This window comes from Lutjanus erythropterus, chromosome 15 (assembly GCF_056507025.1).
Source record: "Lutjanus erythropterus isolate fLutEry1 chromosome 15, fLutEry1.hap2, whole genome shotgun sequence".
Taxonomy (NCBI): Eukaryota; Metazoa; Chordata; class Actinopteri; order Lutjaniformes; family Lutjanidae; genus Lutjanus; species Lutjanus erythropterus.
Genome location: NC_139331.1, coordinates 28,210,286 through 28,230,075, shown reverse-complemented (window position 1 = coordinate 28,230,075; position 19,790 = coordinate 28,210,286). Strand labels below are relative to the sequence as shown.

Here is a 19,790-nt window from a genome sequence, read left to right as displayed (position 1 = left end):
AGTCCGTCCCTACGCCTTCCTGCTCGCTGCGGCCGTGACCCAGTGGGTCATAGACGAAAATATTTTTTCCTCAAAATTCTGCTTCACGTGCGATTGCAATGTGCAGCCGTATATAGACGCAGAAGAAAATTTGTTCCTAGTCTTGCTTTTTTTTTTTTTTTCCCTCTCGCACACAGACAACAATCACAATAACTGTCATCAAGATCCCTCTGAATATGTATTCTTTTGTAATCTGTCCTTCTCTCTTGCTCTTTGCCATTATTCTCGCCCCCCCGTCACACATATTGTACATGTCTGTTTTACTAATGTTGCAACAAACGCAACAACACCACCGGGACTCAAAATCAAAACGGGCTCCAGTGTTGTAATTAAATCACATCAGAGAGAAGAGATGGAGAGGAGCACTGGCAGCTCATGTTTACTTTATATCAGCCTCTTTTAATTCTTCTCATGCTTCTTGCTTCGTATTTATTAAATATTTACATGAATATGCTTATACAGATGAGGACGAAATGATTAGCCCCGCCCCCTATGGAAATTTAAAGTATTTCCCAAGTGCTGTTAAACAGAGCAGCACAGCTTTTCCAAACATCCTAGATTTATTTTGGATGCTTATATTATTTTGCTTTGCACACAGAAACAAAATTATTAGCCCCCCCGATGCTAATAGTCAGTTGTGTATCCTTTTTGCTGGATAACAGCCTGCAGCCATTTGTTGTAGTTTTCAACACGTCTCAGACACGTCTCCTGAGGAATCCCAGCCCGTTCTTCTTTGGCGAATCTCTCAGGCTCCTCCAGACTTGATGGTCTTCTGGCACGGACCTCGGTCTTCAGTTCACCCCACAGATTTTCAGTTGGCTTTGTGCAGGCCAGTCAACAACGTTCACTTTGGTCTTCTGAAGGTAGTTCTTCACCGGGAGCGATGTATGTTTTGGGTCGTGTTGGAAGACAAAGCGACGACCCAGACCCAGTTTTGCTGCTGACTGCTTGAGGTTTTCTTTCAGAATCTTCATATGTCCTTCTTTCTTCATGATTCCTTCCACCTTGACCAGATTCCCAGTTCTAGACGCACTGAAGCATCCCCACAGCATAACACTCACCGTGTTTCACTGTGGGGACGGTGTTATTTGGGTTGTACGCCTCTCCCTTCTTTCTCCAAATATAAGCAACATCTCTATGGCCAGAGAGCTCTAGTTTCATCTCATCTGACCAAAGGAGATGCTTCCAGTATGCACAGTCTTTCTCCAGGTTATCTCTTCTGCAGAAGTGGAGTTTTTCTTGGTCTGCAACCTCACAGTCCATTCCTGCGCAGGGCTCTGGTGATTGTCTTCTTTGAGACTACAATTCCCGACTTGGCTAAGTCATTCACTAGTGTCTTGGCAGTTGTTCTGGGGTCTTTAGACACATCTCTCACTAGTTTTCTTTCCAGTTTCTTTGAAATCTTTCACTTCCTACCTCTGCCAGGCTTGTTCTGTACCGTGTGGCTCTCTTTGAATTTCTTGATGATACTTCTCACTTCAATTTTTGACACTTAGAAATGCTGTGATAACTTTGCATATCCTTCTCCTGCTTTGTGAGCATCAACAATTATTTTATTTCAAGTCTAAACTGATTTCTTTTGTTATTGTCATGATGCTTTCTCAAGTGACAGCTCAAACCCTTACTGAAGTTTTTATACTGTGTGTAAAATGGAAGATAACCCTCAGTTTTAACTTGATTTTACAAGCTTTGAGCTTTACAAAGTTAAAGCACATCATTGTACAACAGTGGTTTGTGCTATGAGTTGGCATTCGAGTTATAAATAAACAAATCCTGTGCAGGTTTTTATGCCTCTGTGCTGGTGACAGCATGTGTTCGGGTTGTCCATCCATCCCATTTTTGTGAATGCGACATCTCCAGAACGCCTCGACGGAATTTCTTTAAACTTGGCACAAATGTCCACTTCGATTCAAGGATGAATCCTGTAGATCTTGGTGATCAAAGTTAATGGTCATCTCAAAAATGACTTGATGTAATTTCTTCAAATTTAGCGCATTTAGCAACATTCACTTGGACTCAAGATAAATGTTAGACTGCTTAATGATGTGTCAGACAGAAACTGTCATAACAGACAGAAAAAGAAGTGAATGAAAGATAAAACCTGTGCTGAGAGTTCTCTGAGTTGCTGTCATTTATGATCATGCTAGCTCCTCTGTTGTGTCCATCATGTCCTAGTCCACAGTTGTTGTTGTTGTTGTTTTACACAACCACAGACTTCTGAGTTTATAGCAAAGTGTTTGTAAATTGTTAAGATATTGTAGTCATAGAAACAACAGCATTTTGTCCCCTTCTCTCTTCATCCTAGCGCTCTGCCAGCAAGAAAAATGCTCTATGTACACAAGCTCTTTCCTCATTTAGTCTGACGAATCACGTTTTTCAAACTGAGGATTTTTTGTTCAAGGATTTTGCATTTTGTGTTTTGTTTACTGGGTGACTTTTGCAGCTTCATTCAAAACCTGCAGTAGAAGTTTCAAATGTAAAAAATGACATTTTCTGCAGCCCTAAAGTAAAAGACAAACGGCTTATGGTGCTGAGAATTATAAGAGAAGATTGATAACACTCTCATGTCTGTACAGTAGATATGGTGCTTCAGCAGCCATATTTGGCTATAAAACAAAATGTCTTTTAGCTTTTACATTTTAGTTTTTGTACGTTACGAATAGTCAAGATATTATGTGTTACTTAATGAGCTTTAGAGGTGCTGATACATGTATTATTACTTTTGGACAGAGCCAGGTTAGCTGTTTCTAGTCTTTGTGCTAAGTTAATCAGCTGCTGTTATAACTTCAAATATGAGAATGGTAATAATCTACTCGTGCCACTGTCAGAAAGCAAATAAATACTTCCCAAAATCTTAAACTACTCCTTTAAACATACTACAATACAGACAGTTTGTACAGACTTTAATTGATCAAATTGATCTAGTGCATTGCAGAAAACTGGTCTACCCACCACTTTGGCACACATTAAAGGGAAAGCATTATTTTATTATTAGAAAGAAAGAAAAAATAGTATTTGTACTTTTATGGAGGTTGTCTGTGTGTGTGTGTGTGTGTGTGTAAGCGCAGTGGTCTGCCTGAACATATAACATGGAAATAAACCTTTTCACTGAAGAGATGTTGAAGCAAAGTCCTTTGAAGGAGACAGAGCTCAGAGGCAGCAGAGGCACGTGAGGAGGCAGAAGTGGTTGTTTCTATAGCTCTAAGAATACAAACAGCTAGACACTGAGGTTTAGCTATGTGCATCATGGCTGCATAAATAGAAAGTGGTGAAAAAATACCTGTTCAGAGTAAGAAAATTGTAAAGAGAGGTCAAAAACATATCCACGTGTCCGAGCGATTTCTTCACCAGCCTTCACGAGTCTTGCAACTCATGGTTATCTTACCTCAAGGTGTCTGAAAAGTATGCCTGGGTGATAAATAGTGCAAACATATAATGATCTACATAGACTATGATGCATTTCCGTATAAAACATTATATAAAATAGTTACATTTGCTTAACTTTAAACATCAACAGCAGCAAAATGCAACACACACATTAATGCAGCAGTAATATTAATCCACAAACATCAGATAAATAATAGTAGAATACTGACAGGGACGGTTTCATTGCACAGTGACTACTTTAATAAAAATTTGCAAAATCAGATATCATCATCATTTTTTACCTCAATGTTGACTAAGAATATGATGTGGTGTTTTTGCAAAATATTAACACAAAATTGAGATTTTTATTTTTAAGTGGGTAAAAGCAAATAATAGAACAGCTAGAACAGTCTGGTAAGTTCAGAAAATCAGATCACTTTAATGCAACGCATCCTTAAAAGCCAGGAAAAGACAACAGCTATATCAGACCATATCAGGATATAACCGTATCAACAATCTGTCATGATATCTATGTGATATCAATATGTTACCCAGCCCTAATGAAAACCGTGAGTTAGAGTTTTTGTCATGGCCGAACGTTTTCCCAAACAGCCAGATGGAGCTTAAGGTCAGTATTGAGAGGAAGACAGGTTGAAGGTCATGTGAAACTGAAGACGACGATAAAGGCAGGAAAAGGTTAAAGTCACTGAAAAGGTCACATAAACATGGAGAGAGAGAGAGACGGACATTCAGGGCAGTTAAAGCCACATTATGTAACTATTGTACCTTAAAACTACAGCTGCAGGATCATTTTGATGCAACACGGACTTATAATATGGAAGAATACTGACTCTGTCATTCTCAGTCCGCACCTCGTCATCAAGGGTTCTTTGTTCCAAAATATAAAAGTGATCTCAGTACCAGAACCCCCTGGAAGAGTTCTAGATAAAACCCTTGGAATATTAAAGCGTTCTTGGTAGAACCCCCTGGGCATGCTCTAGATTAAACCTTTTTTATATAAAAAGGATTCTTTGCTAGAACCCCTTTGGTGGGTTCTTGTTAGCACCTCTAGAAGGTGGAAAGGTTCTGGATAGTACCAACGGACAGGGTTCTGGGTAGAACCATTACACCATAGAAGTGTTTTCTGTAGAACCTCTCTTAAGGGGGGTTCTGAAACCTTTCACAAATGGTTCTAGCTATATCTTGTAGGGCTTCTGGTAGAACTTTAAGAAAAGGTTCTACCAGGAACCAAAAAGGGTTCTCCTATGAGTACAAGCTTGAGAACCCTTTAAGGTTCTAGTTAGCACTTTAATTTCTAAGCATTTTTTTCCACCAACTTGGAACCATCCCTGTTCTGGAACATGATTTCGAACCGTTCTTAGGATTTCCACCAAAAATGAACTGATCCAGAACCTTGAAAAAAATGGTTTCCAGCTGGAACCAAAAAACAGTCCAAAGTGGGCATGTCTTATTCTGCAGGTCATTGTGCAGCTTCATCTGTTGATGATGTTCCTGATTACAAAGGTTCCACTCAAAACCGGTGGAAAAGGCGGCTGGTTCATTAGAAAAGCACCAAGGCTCCAAGGATCTTGAAGTGAACGGGTTGAAGGAACCAGAGATATTTTGGTGGAAAACGGCCCTCAGAGTGTGAGATTACACAGATATGTTCATATCGGTTCCTTCAGTCTGTGTCAGGACTGTGCTGCTGTCCTGTAGTAGTAAAGTGACACAGCAGGTACATTATTGATTACTCAACTCTCTGGACGTCTTCTTGCAATCATGATCAGATAAAAACTGGTGACTTGAATGAGAAAATGTTGGATTAAATGCCTCAAATGTATCTTCTAGCCTCTGCAGAATGAACACTCTTCGACCATGTAATTCTCTTTTCTGGTATTTATGTTGACTGAAGGGGAAATGACATTCCTTTTTTGAGGTGAAAGTTATTACTCGTCACACAAAGGTGGCAGACGTACAGGTACTGGCTTTTGCGTGCAGGAAAGACCTCAGCCAGCGGGGAAACGTACCACCTTTTCTTCCCTGTTCGGTCTGAATCTCCCGTCGTCCGCCTATATCTTCACCTCTCATTGCTCTGGCCTTTCATCAGTCCATCCATCCGTCGCTCTGTTGTCCTCACGTCGGGTCCACAGGGTCTGGCAGGTGTGTCGGCCGTTGTGCAACAGTGCTATTCTAAGACACTGTTACAACACCCAAAACGTGTTTCTGACCACTGTTAGGGGCCGTTTAGTCTGTCACCTCCCTCTGTGTAGTTCCTCTGTTGACCCATCAGGCAAAGCTGACTCAGTTGGTGGAGATAAAAGCAGAAAATAAATACTGAATGTTGAGAAGCATCAATGAGGTGAGGAGATTTGTTTCTTCCTTAAATTATAATTTAAGATCCGGATTAACACGTCTGAATGCATGTTGAATGCACATTTTAGCATATAAAAAAAATGGTGAAATTAGCTAAAACTACACCCTAGTTCCCTTTGTACTGTAATTTATTTATTCTAGTGCATGTTTCTCTCCCACAAATGTGCACAGACATGCACTAATTAATGGCAGACCTTTAACTTTGTAGGTTTTATGTTTTCTTCAAATGGTTTTGCCAGGGCGCATTGCATATTAGTGCAAACTGAGAAAAGTTTTGATTCAGATGGAGAAAAATGTTGAAAAGTGTTGAGAATCCTTTTGGTGTGAAAGGAGAAAGTTTTGGTACAAATGTTTTGAAAACTACAGCGCCAGTATTTATCTGCTTTCCTAATTTCCACATAAAAAAAAGGAAACAAGGTGCAAGGTAGATTTATTTATCATTATACAACACAGCGAGATTAAGATGTTGTACCCTTTTTCCTCACTTGCAAAAAAACCCCAATGTAAAATGTATATACAGTAGATTGGTTGAATAAATAAAAATAAAACAAACTATTTTTTACGTGGAGGAGAGCTGAGGATGAATCTCATGGCCGGAGGGAAGTAAAAGTTTTACTGCTTGACTGAGGTGAAAAATGTCGGGTATTGATTTAAAAAAAAGTCCATAAATGGCAAATTTCTACATGTTTTTTCTCTGATGTGTGACTAGTGCTCTTTTAATTACATAATCTTGTTCGGCTCTCTTCTTCTGCACTGGGTTGAAGTTGAAGTTGGCAACAGTCGAACACACACAAAAAGACCCCGGTCACACTCACTGCGATGCCCCTCCGGCGCTTAACAGCCTCAGGGCAGAGGGCCCGAGACTTCAGAGGCAGCTGCAGGATGAGAGACTAGTACAAAACACACACACACACACACAAACACACGCCGCTGTCTCCCCTCAAAAGTTATCCCCCATTGTTTCTCCTCACGCCTCTTTGCCGCTCCTCAATACGATTGCCATGACATCGAGCATGATGAGCCCCAAGCTCCGTGTGAAGCCGGGACATGTTCGCACACGTGTCTTGTTCTTTACGTCGTCGTAGGCAAAGGAGATAGCGGAAATTTTAGAATCCGGCTTTCACCATCTGAGGGGATGTGCTTGGATTCTCTGACATGAGCTGTGATTGGCCAAAATCTCCTGTCACAGGCTGAAAACAGAGGCAAGAGGAGGTGCAGAAGTCTAGTTATCTCTGAGACTACTTGAATTACGTTGTGCTTAAAGGTGATTATGGACTTTTTGCCCAATGATGCTAAAAATATGAACAGCTTTAATGACACTCGACTACCAAATTGACCCTTCCTAAATTGAGACCCCACTAATACCATATAAGGCTGCACTTCCTGCCCCATATGTCAGGAATTATTCATGAAAATGGCATCAAAGTGTAAAAAGAACTGTATGAGTTCAGAGTTTGATATCCTGCTTTCAGAGATCCATAAAGGAAAATCTGCCAGGGAAGAAATGGGAAAACCGAGTGTTGTTAATGCCGCGTTACCAGAGGGTCGGACTGTCACTGAAATAAAAAAGAAATGTCTCGATATGAAAACGGCTTCAAAGAAAAAAACCACAGCAGGGTGATCGATAACTGCAGTGGGAGGAGGAGGTCGAGGGGAAGTTTCCAGCACAGAGACAGAGCACTGAATAAGTGAGAATATGACTTCATAAACTTGCGATGTGAAGGGAATGTAACTAAACGTAATATGAATAAAACTTGTATATAAACTGAGTCATGTCTTCTAGCAACCCCAAATTTGTTTTTCTGTTCAACATAGACGAACCTGGTACAGAGCATATGTAAGTTGCAGAGCAAAAAGATATTGAAAAAACAATTCTTAAATGAAAATTGAACTGGATTTTGATGGAAACATGATCAAAAACTCAAAGAAACGTGATAAACCATATTTTTAAGCCCTCTTCTTTGATTGTCTCTTCACCCTGTGTCACTGCATCGGGTGTGTGCAGGCCTAGTCATAGCTTTAATATACATTAAACCCTTAGCTGACAACTCCTTGATGACACTCACTGAGTTCATAATTTAATTCTATTGTGGCTTTGACACAGCCATAATCAAGGATGTGCATTAGCAACGCAGCCATGTGTCTGAGCAGCCTCTCACCGGGGCCTCAGCTGCTGTTGAACTAGCCGCCTGAGTGGATGACCTGGCAAGCAGGCTGCTGATAATCCACTCTTAAGATGATGAGACATGCTAGTTTCCCTGGAAGTATGAGTAATTCTTCTGTAAAAAGCGCCCATCTCTGCCATCCACGTGTTGTTTCCATTAACAGTCCTCTTAATGACCTGCTCTCTCCAGCAGAGCTGCACGAGATCTCGTCGTTTGTGTTCAGACATTTTTCAGGTCCTTGGTGCATTTTTGCAAAAATCTCGTGACAGCTATTGATAGAAACCATTAATCCCCGATGCTAAAATTAAACATCATGGTTTGTTTGTTGTCTGAGGTTAGTTCCTCGGTACATCCATTATTTGAACATGCTTGAGTCCATCTGTCTTCTCCCCCCCCTCTCCTTTTGTTCGTCCCTCCCTCTCAGAGAGCCGGTGTCCTGCTTCCCGGAGGACAGCGTCTACGCCGTTTCTCCTCCGCAGGTCGACAGAGACAGCCGCGATGAGTTCGAGAGCCATGTGATGACGGGTCAGGGCCAGGTGAGGGGGCTGTCCAGGGACGACATGCTGATGTACAGGGAGTACGTCAAGAACAGATACATGTGAGACACGGACAAACTGGATCAGTGTCACCAATCCAGCGCAAGTTCCCATCTTGAAGATTTGGCATTTTTGTTTGTAGCTACACCACAGCACAAGAGACTTTTTTATGCATTTGTAAATCCAATTTTCTTCTTCTGCTGGGAGTCTATAATGAAGAATGAGCGTCCTGTATTTGGGCTTAACGATGCGGGTTGATTTTCTTTTCTTTTTAATCAAAGTCATTTCTGTGTTTTAATAGCTTCAAATGTTATCCAGTTATGTTTGTCATTCGCCTTAAAAGGATACCCATATGGTGCTTTTTATTTAGTCCTTGTGTTATTTTAATTGCAACTCTTTTAAGAAAGTTTATTTAACTATACAGTATGTACTTGCATTTTGACCACGTATACTGATGTAAATTGTTTTGAATCTCACATGTTGGAACCACTAATATGAAGGCAGGCCCAAAGATTATGATGATTGATTCTTTGAATTCCATCTCAGAAGTGTTTTGAGTTTTGATTTTCATTTTTTGTCATTTTGTTAAACAGGTTTCAGCACATTTCAGGCTTTAAAATCTCTTTAAAAAGCATGACTGGGATATACGCTGTGGTTTCAGTTTCAAACAACTGTCTTACACAATGTCATACATGTACTGTAAACGTATGTCCAGGTATTTTGCTTTTTCTTTTTTCCCCTTCTTTTTTCTTATTTTTTTAAACTTCTCATATGTTGCACATTGCATTATTTGATTAGGTTAAAGGGATAGTTTGGATGTTTTGCAGTGAAGTTGTACTTGTCAACAGTAAGTGTATTAGCTACAGTAGATTGCATTTGGCATCAGAGGTACCAGTATTTTAGCCACAGTATCAGTTTAAGTGTGCGCTATTTTTTAAGATACTTTCACCGTTTTCTGATGGTAAATTGCCATCATGTAAGCTGAATATCGTTCTCTCCAAAGCAAAAAGACTCAACTGTTAAAAACAGCTGACTTTTAGCTTGCAAGGTAAAACATAATTTTACCTGACGGGTTACCTTTTAACTTGTGACGTATCGCACAGTATGTCAGTCTTTTGCTCATGAAGTTAGAAAACGATTTGTTTTGGCTCACGAGAGTGTCTGTAAACTAGGGATAATAATACAGCTAACTGGCCAATATGTTTGAAATAATATGTAGCTACCACTACACAGTTATTAAGTGGGTTAGCCAGCTCACCTGACTGCACGAGGATTCGTGGGTAGCCTTTTATCAGTGTTTTGTCAATGTATTTTATGATTCTTGAACTGATTTTTGGATTGAATGCTTTTTGTAAATTCTTGTTTTTCATGTTAATGTTTACTTTCAGACATATATTTTTTTAAACTTTAAAAGAAATTATTAATTATTATCAATAATTTGGGGGACCCCCTGCAGTAACTCTGAGGACCCCCAAGGGGTCCTGGAGCCCCTGTTGAAGGCCCATGTTTAAGTGGCTAAAATACTTTTTGTTGCAAACCTGTTCTTATACAAGCCAAATATCACTCTCTCCAAATCAACCAAACTCCATTGGCGAAATCAGTAATTTTACCTCACAGAACACAGGAGCTGCCGGTCTTCCGTTGCCTTTATTAGTTAGTTTGTTTGTGTTATTTTTTGTACTTTGGTGAATCCAAATTAACCCTTAAATACATCAACGTCACACAATAACACAGACAAACCAACCGACTGAGGAAGTGGTGGACCAGCAAAATGACTGATTTTGCTAATGGAGTTTGGTTGGTTTAGAGAAAATGCTATTTGTCAAGGCAAAGCTGTGAAAACATTCTGAATATAGCATACATCTAAATGGATGTTGATTTTTTTTTTTTTTAGGTGGCTAAATATTTTTTGCGGCTGAAGTACCTCATACAACCTCACTTCAGATAATCCAAAACTGTACCTTTAAACCTGCAAGACAAAACACATTGTTGTTACCTTGATGTTGTGGGTTTGATCAAACCCCACTCTTAGTTTACAAAACTGCACACTGATTGTGTTTTGTATAAATGCATTACTGATCTGTCAGCTGATTATTGTAGTTCTAAATTAAACATTTATTTATTAGCATGATGTGACAGATATGATTGCTGTTTTCTACGCTGCAGTTTTTCTCCTCTGCTTTGATGTCTGTGCTCTTTTGCTCTCACACCAAAAATTTGAATATTGTTCCTCTCATGCTGCCTCTGTAGTTTATTTCATCTCTCATCTCCGCTCTCCTCCACTGTCGCTCCCTCGTTCCCTTTTCACCCTCCGTGCACCCTGTTCACTTTATGTTCTGTCTATCACACTTTCTCTTCTCTCGCTCCTCGCACTCACTCTTTTAGTAGTCCGCTTTCAGACACAGGTGTCAGAAAAATGTGAAATGTGAAGACTGCCTTTCCTATAATACACATACACGTTCGGTCGGCATACTGATTGACCACCGGTCTCTGCATCAGTGCCTCGTGAGCCTGAGGACGAGGGTGGGAGGGGCATCAGCATGTGATGTGTTGGAGAGAACGACAGGGGAATTAAAGACAAATAACTCTTCCAACTGTATTTAAGACCAAATTAAGCCAAGGCAGAGCAGAACAGGGGAGACAGCATGTGTTTTGTCCGGCTCTGATCATTTTCAGAGCTTGCAGGACTGTCATTGTAATTTATAAGTGCTGGATGATGTCCAGAGTAGCACTACAGATATCTGCAACACAATCCAGTAATAACACATCTCACCTAAAGTGAAGAGAGCCTCTCAGCTCTTGATCGTTGTGCTGCAGTCGCCCTTTTTCCTCCCTCTGGAGGCTCTTACCTGACTCAGAAGGCTTCTTCTACATTTCTGGATTGTTGGTTGTTTGCTTGATAAGACCACTGCGGAGGGAGGCTGCTTTTATTGTTACCCAGGACGCTGTCTTTGTCTTCACATGTTTTTCCAACTAATACATTAAAGGGATGGTTCAGATCTTTTCTCCATCTAAAAAAATCTATCAGTGTAAATGCACACTATATTTTTTCAGCACTTTACCTGGATTAATTTACAGAAGAGTATTGGGGTCAGGCATCAGAAAAAAAAATGGCAAGACGATAATTTTCATTTTGCATTTTGAGAATTAAGTCGAAATGTTGGGAATAAAGTCGAACTAATACTGAAGAGGTAGGATTTTTTGTTAAGTTTTGCATTTTGCAAATAAAATCAAACTGTCAAGAAAAAAATTGAAATTTCAAGATTAAAGTTGAACATTTGACAATATATTAAAACTACTTGCGTTAGTGTACGTGACTGCCTCTACAAAATGCCTTGTGTAGATGGAATGGTGAAGTTTTGCTTCAGAATCGGTTTTAGAAAGAAGGAAATTCTGTCTCTCTTAGCAGAAAAACACACTGTGGTAATCATTATTATGACTTGATGTCGAAAAATGCGAAAATGCAGAAGGAGAAACCACACGTGCTTGGAAGACGTGGTCGCATTTGTGCAAACTGAAATAGCTGCCAACAGACAAATGCACGAAGAGCTATAGTTAGACCTGCATGCAATGCAGAGAGCATATGTTGTGAAGAAGAAAGAAACAAGCGTCTGAGACACAGGAATTACCGAAATAAAGGTCCGAAGCGTGCGCTGTGGCCTGTGGATTCATCCAATGAGCTGAAGCCATAAGACTTTTGCAGCAGTAATTCCTGCGTTTCAATTGTTTTATTGTGTCTTGTGGCACAACATATCCTCTCTGAATTGCATGCAGGTGTAACCATTGATACCCTTGCATTTGTCCATTAGCATCTATTTCAGTTTGCGTGAGTGTGCCCACACCATCTCTTTAAAATCCTAATACTGATGACCACACTGTGTTCATGTGCTAAAACAGACAGAATTACCTTTTACTAAAACCAGTTCTGAAGTACGACAACCAATTCATCTACACAAGGTAATTTTTAGAGGCAGTCATATGTGCTAATGTTAGTTTGACATATTCTCAAATGTTGGACTTTAATCTTAAAGTTTATTCTTGACATTCTGACTATATTCTTCAAATGCAAATTTTAAAAAGAAAAACTCTCTGATTCAGTTTGCTTTTATTATCAACATTTTGACTTTATTCTTGGAATGCAAAATGAAAAAAATATCATCCGCTTATCATGTTTTTTCTTATTGTTGGCCATGATACTCTTCCCTGCTTAATTAAACCAGTCTAACCTGACAATTTAAGACCAGTCCAAGTCCAAGACAACTGGCCCTAGAATGTAATAATCAAATATGATTTGTGAAACAGTTAAAACCTGTATATTTCCACTAAAAATAAATAGGATGACAGTTTGCACTGTGTTAACATTCAGAAACTGCTGATCCACCCTGAGGGTCCTCAGATCACACGTTAGGGATTCATGGCACCAGTTCAGTGCTCAAATCTGTTCCTGAGAAAACCACTTCCATGTAAACGAGCCTTGTGTGAGACCTATAGAGAGCTGTTGAGCTTAAAGGGATAGTTTGGATTTTTGAAGTGGGGTTGTTGGAGGTACTCATCGATTGTCAGGGTGTTGGTTACAGTAGTTGGTGGTCGGCACACGCAGTGCTTAAATCAGGAGATCCCGGAGCCTGTAGGGGCCGTTGTTCCAGCAAGTCGGTGGGGAAAGAAACACCCCGGTCCAGATTTCACCTGTGGAGTTTGGTTGGTGAGGAGAGAGCGATATTTGGCTTATATAAACAGAGGTTTCCTGGCTGTCTGACTGCGAGGTAAAGTGGTGAAAATATTCTAAATACGAGCCCACACTTAAACTTTTTGTGTGTTCAGTTGGCTAAAATAGCTTTCGTTGCTCACCCTCTCCACAGCGGCTCGTTGCTTCTGTGCTGGTGCTCCTCTCTGCTTCTCAGCAGCACACTGATTATTGATAAGTGCCTCATGCAATCCCACTTCAAATGATACGAACTATCCCTTTATTCTCAACAGCTCTCTATAGGTCCCATACAAGGCTCATTTATTTGGAAACGGTTTTCCCAGAAGCAGATTGCAGCAGAAAACTAGTGCCATGAATCCTTAATGTGTGATCTGAGGACCCTACAGGGTGGATCAGCAGTTTCAATTTTAAATTATTTCTAGTTCCTGAAAGGTAGAACAGGGATAATTGTTGTCCTATATGTCCTTTGGTTTCAACGCTCAGGTTTATAACTCTTCAACAAAACATATCTAATAATTAAGTTGTGGGGCCAGGCTTAGCTGTGAGGTTAATTAAGCCTGTCTGTTGTAGGAAAGTCTTAATATTGATATACAGCCATCAGTCGAGCCTAATCCTGAGGTGAGAGCTTTGTTGCTATGGCAACAACAAGATGGCAAATGTTTGGCTTTTAAGTCCCTTCAGTTGCATGAAAAAAATAAATAAATAACAAAGCAACAATATGACAAATAATGTCTTTTTTTTTTTTAAATTATTGTTATTTTTATAACTCAGGTGGTAGAAGAAAACATTTTAATTATTAAAATCTCACAATTTACATATGCATATTGTGTGTAATGTTCATTCAGCTATTATGGGCAGGCGATGAGCAGTTGAGCAGTGGTAGATGAAACTCTTTAAATAATACAACGAAAAGAAATATAGCCCTTCAATAGCTGTATAAATTCAGCATAAAGATGAATTCAAGTTAAAATATGACTCCAAAGGGGGAAAAAAGGGTCTGCAATAGCGGGCCATTTTACTTCTTTTTTTTTTTGCAAGGAAACTGTATCAGAGCCAGTTTTTTAAAGGTTTAAACAGCAAATAAGGTCCACAAAGCTGTTGCTGTGATTTTAAAATAGCCTGCCAAGTCCAGATTTCCTCTGCTCAGCCCCTCCCTCCTGAGAAACGTTTGACTGGACATGAAAAATGTCACTTTGCAGTCACAATCACTTTAATAAAACTGTGGGACTATATGATGTCTGATATTAAACGGCCTCTTTGGACGACATATGCTGCACATCTGTTCCGATCCAGCTGTTTACAACCAGCTTTTAATTTCTTAACTCAGTGTTTGAAGCTAATTTGTTTTGGGCTGTCTGCAGGTTTTTATTAGCAGATGTAATTATCATAAAATCGAGGTCACAGTGACATCTGCAGAGAGGCGGTTACGCTGACACCTCCATCAGATCATTTCTCTTGTGATTCCCTCTGTGTGTGATCCACGGTGTGTGTGTGTGTGTGTGTGTGTGTGTGTGTGTGTGTGTGTGTGTGTGTGTGTGTGTGTGTGTGTGTGTGTGTGTGTGTGTGTGTGTTTCCTCGACAGTGAGTGTAAACTGAGGCCTTAACAATAAATGTGTCTGTTCAGTTGTCAGAAACACATTTCACTTCTGTGTTCCACCAAAACCTCCACTTCAGTCACCCAGTGTTTCATCCTGTGTTCTCCAACATCTGTATTCACCTTCTTTACTTTACTGTCCTCCACACACACACACAAGAAATAATGAGAACCATTAAGAGTTCTTCCGCTTGTCCCCTTTAGAGAACCCTTTTTGGATCCTGGTGGAACCTTTCAGGAAGTTTTATTAAGAACCTAACAAAGGGTTATGCCTAGGACCATCTGTGAAAGTTTTCACCCAGAACCCTCTATGATAGGTTCTAAAGGAGATCCCTGCTGTGGTGTAATGACCCAGAAACCCAGAAAGCTCTCTGGGCGTTCTATCCAGAATCTTTCCACCATATAAGGGTGCTAACAGGAACCCACCCAGGGGCTTCTACCAAGAACCTTTTCATATTCAAAGGGTTTCATCTAGAACCCAGCCTGAAGGTTCTACAGGGAACCCTTTTACATCCCAAGGATTTTATCTAGAACCCACCCAGGAGGTTCTAATGTGAACCCTTTACATTCCAAAGGTTTTATTTACAACCCAACCATGGGGTTCTACTGAGAATATTGTTATATTCCACTGGAATATATAAGGGTTATAGAAGGATAAAGAAGGGTTCTACCAAAAAGCCTTTTATATTATGGTACAAAGAACCCCTGACAAAAAATTCTTCAAGGATTTCAAAGAACTCACTGTCTTTGGGTGGAAACCTGTAGTCTTAAAAGGAACCTTTGACAAACCCTTTCTTAAACAAAGGGTTCATCAAAATCTAATGGTTCCAGGTTTAATCTAAGCCCTTCTGGAAGAACCCTTGTGGAACCTGTATCTGTTAGATTGTAATTTGAACTTTCTTTGCCACGGCTGCTTCATTACTGGCCTTTCCTCCGTCTAATTAAGGACATGCTCCAGTTTTCCTGAGCAAATATTTCCAAGGGAATTAAGATAAAGTGTGTGTTTGTGTTTTCGAGCACGTGAGAACATGTGTGTGCACTGTTGACAAAGAGGGTTCTGCTGTCTGTGTGTGTGTGTGCAGGCAGGGGGATTGTGGGCGTTTAGGGATCGTCTCCCGAAAAGGGGCTGTTTTTGAAGCCGGGAAAAGAGGTCTTGTATAAAAGGCCTTGTTTTTCTCATGTTTTTATGTTCCTAATGGCAGGTGTCTCGTTACACCGAAGCCTCTCTGCACACATGGATATGGATGAATAGCTGCATCCAGTCGCTGGTATTTTTGGGGCAGCTTGCTGCTGGTCGTCCTCACAAAAACAGAATAAAGATCGCATGGCGCCAGGGGTGCAGCGCTTCTATTTGGGTGGAAATTCAATTTGTTTCACTCAGTCCATCATAAAAAACAATCAGAAAAAGGATTTTGAGGTGTATTTTTGGCCTTGTTGTGTGGTTTGGTATCTGCCTAGGTCTTTGACATGAGTCACAAGGCACTTCATGTGACCGCTTAGCTTATGAATGAAGACAACCCCCTCTGCAGCCCCCGGTCCACGGACAAAAGGTGGCCAAACAGCTGTTGCCTGGAAACCAAAACTGGTTACCATATTGCAATTGCTGCTTTGAATCTCTGCCTACCTCCCACTGCCTCTCAACATGTCATCCACTGTCTATTTTCTAATTGCTACAACTATTTTTGTAACCTAAAATATTAATAGAGCTACATTTTTTTAATGTAGCTCTATTAAACTCTATGAAATAATCTGGAAAATAAATGTCCTAATAAGTCTCAAGGTTTGTTCATCTTCAAGTCTATAAAATAAAATCACAATTGTCCTCAACTACTACTTAACATCTCGTTTAGTGTAATTAATAGCAAAGTTATGATGAGAGAAAAAAGATGTAAAAATTATGGAAGACAGGAACAAATTGAGATGTAGATAAATAATAATTATATTTAATAATCTTATTACTTCAGATCAGGGCCGTGCCAGTATGCATAGATGTCATCTTGGCAGCTGCTGCAACTGATTTAAGCTGAAAATGTCAGATCAAGGATTATCACAAGAAAACAAGCTTTGTTATCTTCAGATACCAAAAAAATTAAGTGGTGGTCACATAAACCTGAGCTTTGTTATACTGAGATAAAAACAGAACCTGTTAACACAAGACAGTGAAATAACCCATTATCACAAGAAAACAATCTTAGTTATGTCAAGATAATGAAAAAATTTAATTCTCACAAGAAAACAAACTTTGTTGTCTCAAGACAACGACAAATTAACTCGTTATCATGAGAAAACAAGCTTTTTGTTATCTTAATATAACGGAAAAGTTAACCTGTTATCATAAAAAAACATGTTTTGTTTTCTCCAGATAACAAAAAAATTATCCTGAGACAACAGACTCTGTTATCTCGACAACAACAACAACAAAAAAAACCCCCTTCACAAAAGAAAATTGGCTTTGTTATCTCAAAATACTTAAATTAACTCGTTATCATGAGAAAACAAGCATTTTTGTGATCTTGATATAACAAAAAAGTTAACCTGCTATCACAAAAAAAACAACATACCTTATCACGAAAAATCAAGCTTTATTATCTGGAGATAATGGAAAAATTAACTGTTGTTACCAGAAAACAAACTTTCTTATCAGGAGATGATCAAAAAATGTGCCCGTTATCAAAAGAACATGTGCTTTGTTATCTTGAGATACTGAAAAAATGAATCCGTTATCCTTAGAAAGCTAGCTTTGTTATCTTCACCCAACAAAAAACAAAAAAAAATGAAATAAGCTTTGCTATCTTGGTATAATGAATGAGTTGATCCATTATCACAAGAAAACCAGCTTTATTATGTCAAGAAAACAAAAAACAAATTTTGTTATCTTGAGATAACGATACATTTAATTTATGATCTTGAGATAACAGCATTGAAAAAATGTTTTCATGTATGACCATTCTCGAGTACAAAATAAACGATTTAACAGGAAAAAAAAGTGATGTAGTTAGATTTTTTTTAGCTCGTAAGGTCTAATAACCAATTCACACACCACTGAGCAACAGAAGATGACTTTGTGTTTAAATAAAAGTAAAACTCTGCACTTGATCTTCAAATTACCTTCCATTATTTCACATCTGAAGCTTTAACAACAGAGTCAAAAAGGTTCATCACGGCTCATTGTCGAATACTTGTCTCAATAGTAAAGCTTTTTTTTGGCAGATGAGAGCAGAAAATAAGGTAAAGGTGAGTTAATCTCTCAAAGGAGAATGAGAAAAGTGATTTGAACAGTCAGAAGAGGTCAGACAGGGAAGATAGAAACAGTAACATCTGTACTATCACTGCTTTTTTTTTTTTTTTGAGTGACAAGATGTTTGTTCCTGGATGAACATTTACCCGACATGCTGAATCACGTGTGTCAGCCTGGTGTGCGCTGACTCCTGGTGTGTGTGTGAGTGTGTGTGTGTGTGTGTGTGTGTGTGTGTCTCAGATACTGTAACTTGCTGCAGGTATGCAGAACACACAGTTCTTTGAAACGGATCAAACTGAGCGTCATCTGTTTCTGCGATGGGAAACAACTTGTTCCGGAAACACATACATGCAGGCGCCGTGCCGTAAAACGGTGCTGAGGTGATTCATCTGCCATCCCCAGAGTTAGATCACATGTTTCTGCGTAGTGTATAGACTTCGTATGCTAACCTTCTTCTTCCAAAGTGCAATCGCTTGTTAGCCAGTCTCTTGTTCCAGACCATCTGCTACACCCACACGAGCTCCCTCTCTCTGTTTACAATGCCTCAAAATATTCCTCTCTTCATCTCCACTCTTACTTTCTTTCATGGCAACACAACAATCACCAGACTCATTATAAACATATTTCTAACATTAGTTATACTGACTTGCCTCTTTAGACAAGCAATCAATAAAGGAATAATTTAAATAACAACCAAAAAAAACAAAATAAAACACAGAATACAAACATAAAATGCCTCCATACTGCTCATCTGCTGTAATCCAAGACTCCAAAAGCCCCAACCATGTTTTTAGCCTGAGTCTTGACTGTAGATCCGTAGCTTGGAGCCACGTTCATGTGCACATGCACACTGTCTGAACTGGGTGTGTGTGGTGTGACGGTGTGCAAACAGCATGTTGGGGCTTTAGGAGACTTGGATTACACCAGCAGTATGGAGGCATTTAAAGTTTTTTTCCACTTGTTTTTTTACTGGTCACCATTCACTTCCATTGTTTGGAGATTCTGCGACACGGTTTTCCAGTGAAACTAGCAGACCAACAAAATAAACCCAACCCTCAGTCGGCACAAAGCTGAGTAGATAATGACTGAATTTTCATTTCATGGGCGAACTATCCCTTTAATGTAGTTGCACCTGTTTTTTTCTGCTGTATTACACATCTGCTGTGAGTAACATCTGCATTAATAGTCATTAATAGAGACTACAGCGTTTTGGGGAACTGATACAAGAGCTCAACTGATTTTTCTTTCATTTTTTATTAATGGGGGTGCTTTTCTGAGTAGATTTTCAAGTCTGTACTTTTACGTGTACTTATGTATTCATAACACCATGTAATCTACTTAGTTACTTCCAAAAACTGTCACTACAGAGTACAAGTTGAATTAATATCCAAAGCTTTTATCTGCATTTTTGTGGCTGATAAGGTGATCTGATCACAAACAAGACAATGAAAACCATGAGACATGGACCAAAAACTGAACACTGCAGTAACACAGGTTTGGAGTAAGGATGTTAACAATCAGTCATTGATCAATTAATCGGCAGCAAGAATTTAACCAATTAAAACTGTAAACATGAATATTTATAGTCTAGAAATGGCAGTAACTACTTGTAGTTTGAGTAATATTTTAGTAATGTAACAGTACTTGCACCTGAGTGCTGATTTTCAGTACTTTTTCCACCATTACACTGCTACATGAGTGCTGAAACATGGCGGACTCCGTGAAAGAGGCCCTGCTCCCTCTGTAGATATATTAAACAACTCAAGGCAATCAA

General features: G+C 39.4%; 1 protein-coding gene across 1 annotated transcript in view; it reads left to right on the top strand.

Annotated features, from left to right (window-relative positions):
* The window catches only part of fig4a (FIG4 phosphoinositide 5-phosphatase a), a 75,742-nt gene extending 67,034 nt beyond the window's left edge, over window positions 1–8,708 (top strand). Inside the window, exon 23 of the mRNA XM_084737407.1 lies at window positions 8,368–8,708. Within this exon, the coding sequence (XP_084593533.1) occupies window positions 8,368–8,545 (178 nt within the window). The 3' untranslated portion in view covers window positions 8,546–8,708. The remainder of the gene's footprint in view (window positions 1–8,367) is intronic.
* Window positions 8,709–19,790: the final 11,082 nt, after the last annotated feature.